The sequence below is a fragment of the Pelmatolapia mariae genome, linkage group LG18 (assembly GCF_036321145.2).
Source record: "Pelmatolapia mariae isolate MD_Pm_ZW linkage group LG18, Pm_UMD_F_2, whole genome shotgun sequence".
Classification (NCBI taxonomy): Eukaryota; Metazoa; Chordata; class Actinopteri; order Cichliformes; family Cichlidae; genus Pelmatolapia; species Pelmatolapia mariae.
Window position 1 is genome coordinate 33,731,684 of NC_086243.1, and position 4,628 is coordinate 33,736,311.

Consider the following 4,628-nt stretch of genomic DNA (forward strand, 5'->3'; position numbering starts at 1 on the left):
CTGATATAGAAGGTATCATTTGAAGATGTGAGTGAAGGACACAAATATTTGGATCTGGTGTTGTTCTACATTTTCGGACTAAAAGACAGAAGGAAGAAAGTGAAAGTGACTGTGCGAGGGGTTGAAGTCATGAAGTCAAGTGGAGGCCGCTGACTGCTGTTACTTTCTGCTGTACAGGTTAAACAGGGACTCACAGTCAGCCTGCTCGAACATTTGGATGAAGAGAAAAAGGAGGAAAAAGACTTTGAGGGAAAAATCCAATAAGATCAGCATGTTTTTAATGTGGGAATACAACAGTTTCCTCCACCATGACACACACTGGAGCCTCTTTTTGCTCACAGCTTCACTGTTTGTCTCAAAGTTCAGTTTGGAGGCCAAAATTGTTCCAACACATTTGTAAGTTTGCACTAATTTCACTGTGTGAGCCTTAATGGATGTAATCAAAGAATCAGTCAGTGAAATATGAAGCTGTGCTGGAAGTTTGGAGGAGAAAAGTGTCTCAGTGAGTTTAATGAGGTGAACACATGAATACAGAGCACTGACTGAGACGTACAGACTCCTTTAATGAGTCGCACACATTTTTGTGACTTCATTAAATGTCAAAGTCAAAAATGACACCTAACAACACACAACAAGCTGCGACCACATTATTGTGTGTTTGCTGTTTGTGTGCTTTGTTTCCTGTTATGATAGCAGGCATACAGCCATGTTCTCAATGTCTCAGCTATCATTGATTATTTCTGCTTTTCCTCTTCTATTAGGCACTTCAACTCAATGAATGACACACAGAAAGATTTCATGACTGTGTTCTTCAAAATAAGGAGAATATGTTATCTGCATCTGAATGACTCATGTTGCCTTGTTTCTACTTTGTTTGCATATTTCTGCTTTTTGGAAACGATTTTCTGAATCATTCAGTAGTTTTTGGAATAATAATGACATTTAGCAACACTTCAAAATGATTCTCCAACATTTGCTGTTCAGACTTGATCTGTTCTTACGTGTGTGATATCCAGAATGAAAAACTCAGCTCAGGTAATAAAATGGGAGCTGAGCAGACTGCAGGGGCTTCATGGTCTCCCCTTTGATTCCATTAAAGTTCATTTGTCAGCTCTGAGTTGAGGATTTGAGCTGTTTCTCTCACAGGTGAAGAACACAGATCCTTCCTGGAATCATTCTTTAAGCAGAGTTCATGCTTGTAACTGTCATTGTGTTATTAAAGTGAAAAGCCACAGCTAACGGTGTGGAGGCTGCAGAGCAGAAACCCACACAGCCCGTCTGCTGCAGGAGAGCAAGTTTGGATACAGTCAGTTTGTGCTTCACTCACACGGGTTGTTGTTTATCACACAATGAAACTAGAATCAAATTCTTCATCTTTAAATCTTTATTATTCACACTTACAAACACAACTACACTGTTTGACATTTGAAAATCAACCAAAATAAAAATAAAACAGAAAACTTGTGATTAAAATATACCTGATGATTTTTGTTACTACAATAAAAGTCACAATAAGTAAAAAAGAATTCTAACTCAGAGTAACAATACATGTAAAGATGTATTTATTTCAGATGATCTTCTAACTATTGAATAAAAAGCCAAAATAAGCACAACACATCATAACTAACATTTGTGATACTGATCAAAGTGATGAATGAGATGAATTGATGAGATTTGATGGTGAGAAAAGGCGAGCAGAAAACAGTCAGTCAGCATGTGTGCAGTTGGTGGACGCTCCCTTGTTTCTGCGGATCATCAGCAGAGAGAGTCCACAGCAGTACACCAGACTCTTCACTATCAGCACTGTGTACAGCAGGCAGAGCAGCCTTACCTTGTGCATAGAAAGAACATAATCTGTGGGTGGAAAAAGAAAAGGAGTCAAATGTTTGGAGCTGCAGTGAGAAATGTCAGTCCTCTGCTCCTCTGCTCTCTTTGACAGCATCTCCACATGAAGCTGAATCACTGCTGAACACAGTCACCAAGCCTTCATTACCTTGTTGTGTTTGGGCCTCCACTGTGCCCCCCTCGTGCTTCACCCAGCAGCTGTATTTATATGTGTTGGTGTCCTGCTGATTGATCAGTAAGATGGAGGCGCTGCGTCCCGACTCTCTGAGCTCCAGCTGCTCTCCCTCAGCAGGGGTCAGCTCCTCCGCTTCTCCGCCGTTCTTCTTCTGTCTTTTCCAGGAGAACTGGACCAGAGGAGGAAACATGGCTGAGGCCACACACAGCAGGGAGCTGTTCCCCTCCAGGTGGGCTCTGGATGCTGCTGGGTACACGCTCACCACGGGCTTCACTACCTGCTCATCTGAAGTTTGACAGCAGCAACAAGCAGCACAGACACACATTCACACAGTCAGCAGCAGCTTCCAGCACTGCACTGCATTCAGTCTGATCCTGGAAACTACATGGACTCTGATCACTAAACTACTCATCAATACAAAGTTCACTACATACACTGGATTCAGCTTCATATCAAACACAGTCATCACCTCATGTCATCATGGCTCACATGTGGATGAGACAGTTATACAGTTAGTTCCATATATATTTGGACAGAGACAACTTTTTTTTTCTTCTAATTTTGGTTTTCTACACACAGTATAGAGAACCATTCTCACAGTGAATTTTTAATAAAACAACTCAGATGCAGTTCAAGTGCAGATTTTCAGCTTCAATTCAGTGCGTTGAACAAAAAATGTAAGAACTACATAAAAATGTGAGTAACTAAAGCATTTTTCAATACAATCCCTTCATTTCAGGGGCAAATTAAATAACTGAAAAAAATGGTCATTTCTAATACTTGGTTGAAAACCTTTTGCTGACAATGGCAGCCTGAAGTGTTGAACTCATGAACATCACCAGATGCTGGGTTTCCTCCTTTTTAATGCTCTGTCAGTCATTTACTGCAGTGACTTTCAGTTGCTGTTTTTTGTGGGCCTTTCTGTCCGAAGTTTAGTCTTCAAGTGAAATGAATGCTCAGTTGGGTTAAAATCAGGTGACTGTCTTGGCCATTCAAGAATTTTCCACTTATGGCTCATTCCAGGCCATCACACTGCCTCCACCGTGTTTTACAGATGATGCTTTGGATCGTCTGCTGTTCCACGTCTTCTCCATACTTTTTTCTTGCCATCATTCTGGTAGAAGTTGATTTTGGTTTCATCTGTCCAAAGAATGTTTTTCTAGAACTGTGCTAGCTTTTTTAGATGTTTTTTAGAAAAGTCCAATCAAGCCTTTCTGTTCTTGAGACTTTGTCCGATTAATTGATAATGATATAACAAATGAACTGCCCACACCTGCCCGTGAAATAGCCTTTGAGTCAATTGTGCAGTTACTTTTGGTCCCTTTTGAAAGAGGATGACATGTGTTAAAACTGAAACTCCTAAATCTTCATCCAATTTGAATGTGGATACCCTCAAATGAATTTTGAGAGTCTGCACATTATGTATATGTCCATTATAGAACTATAATTGGAATATGTTTCAGTAAACGGGTAAAAAAACAAAACTTGTGTCAGTGTCCATATATATACATATGTATATATATATATATATATATATATATATATACACATATATGGACCTAACTGTAAACTGGAGTAATATTTTTAAAAAACATTTTAACTTAGTTTATTCCTGATTGTTACTGAGTAGTAAAAAAAATGAAACAAATGAAATGTACATTTTTAAACAGTTTTTAAAAATCTAACCCTAACCCTACAAGACTCATTTGTTATTAAATTCAAATAATCAAAATACAATTTGTATGTGAACGGCCAGTTTTTTTCTTTATTATGCCAATTAATCATCATAATTTAATTTACAAAATCCACAGTACGTGACAAAACTATTTTTCAAGAAGTATTTCAAACATTTAAGTAATTTTAAGTTGTTATTGTTATGTGCAAATTTAGACTCATATATGAACATGCAATAAATACAATGGTCAATGTCATATTTTATCTTAAATATGTATTAAATCATTTCACCTCTGATCCTAAACAACGTAAAAGTTTTAACTTAAAAATGTGTTTACATTTTCTTCCTAAATATTAACAAAGAATGTCTGAACAATACATTTATAAATCAATATTACTATAGTTTTAACATCAAATATGATCTTGTGTTGAAAAACCAGCAGGTGCAGAATTACTGAGATGATCAAATCCTAAATATTTGTAACATCACTAATATTTGCAGAAATAAAGAAAAACTTTAGTTGTTCAGTGAGATTTCAACATGTTTTCAGAGATTATTGAGCTTTTCTTATGTAACAATGGCTGCAGATGAATTCTCTACTAATGATGAAAAAACTAACATGTAAAGCCTGAAGCAGCAGAAACTGACTTTAAACACATTTTCAACTTCTACAATAAAACAACTGAAGGAAAATAAATGTTTGTTCTTACCTGTTACAAACAGTTTAGTTCCAGAGCCAGTGATGGGGTAGTATCTGTTTGCCACTCTCACAGTGAGACAGACTGCTACAAAAACCTGTCTGCTGTTGAATGTGTCAGCTGAGGTGAATGAGTCCAAATGAGGAAGCAGGATCATATTTCAGCTCCATGATGTGTTTCTCTAATGTTCATATCAACATGACTGTCTCTTCTTCTCTTTTCTTTTAGCCACACT

The 4,628-nt window shown here is 37.4% G+C and overlaps 1 protein-coding gene across 1 annotated transcript; it reads right to left on the reverse strand.

The window, feature by feature from the left end:
- Nucleotides 1-1,864: 1,864 nt before the first annotated feature.
- Nucleotides 1,865-4,628, reverse strand: LOC134617096 (immunoglobulin lambda-1 light chain-like). The gene is made up of 2 exons (XM_063462274.1): nucleotides 4,406-4,628; nucleotides 1,865-2,305 (listed from the first exon to the last, which is right to left on the reverse strand). The coding sequence occupies exons 1-2, from the start codon at nucleotides 4,548-4,550 to the stop codon at nucleotides 1,908-1,910; spliced, it is 543 nt and encodes a 180-aa protein (XP_063318344.1). The 5' UTR covers nucleotides 4,551-4,628; the 3' UTR covers nucleotides 1,865-1,907.

Bases quoted from the DNA above. Each gene is read 5' to 3' on its own strand.
- LOC134617096 (XM_063462274.1), bottom strand. From the start codon at position 4,550: ATGATCCTGCTTCCTCATTTGGACTCATTCACCTCAGCTGACACATTC. The intron at 2,306-4,405 runs GTAAGAACAAAC...GTCAAACTTCAG, and splicing joins AACTAAACTGTTTGTAACAG to ATGAGCAGGTAGTGAAGCCC.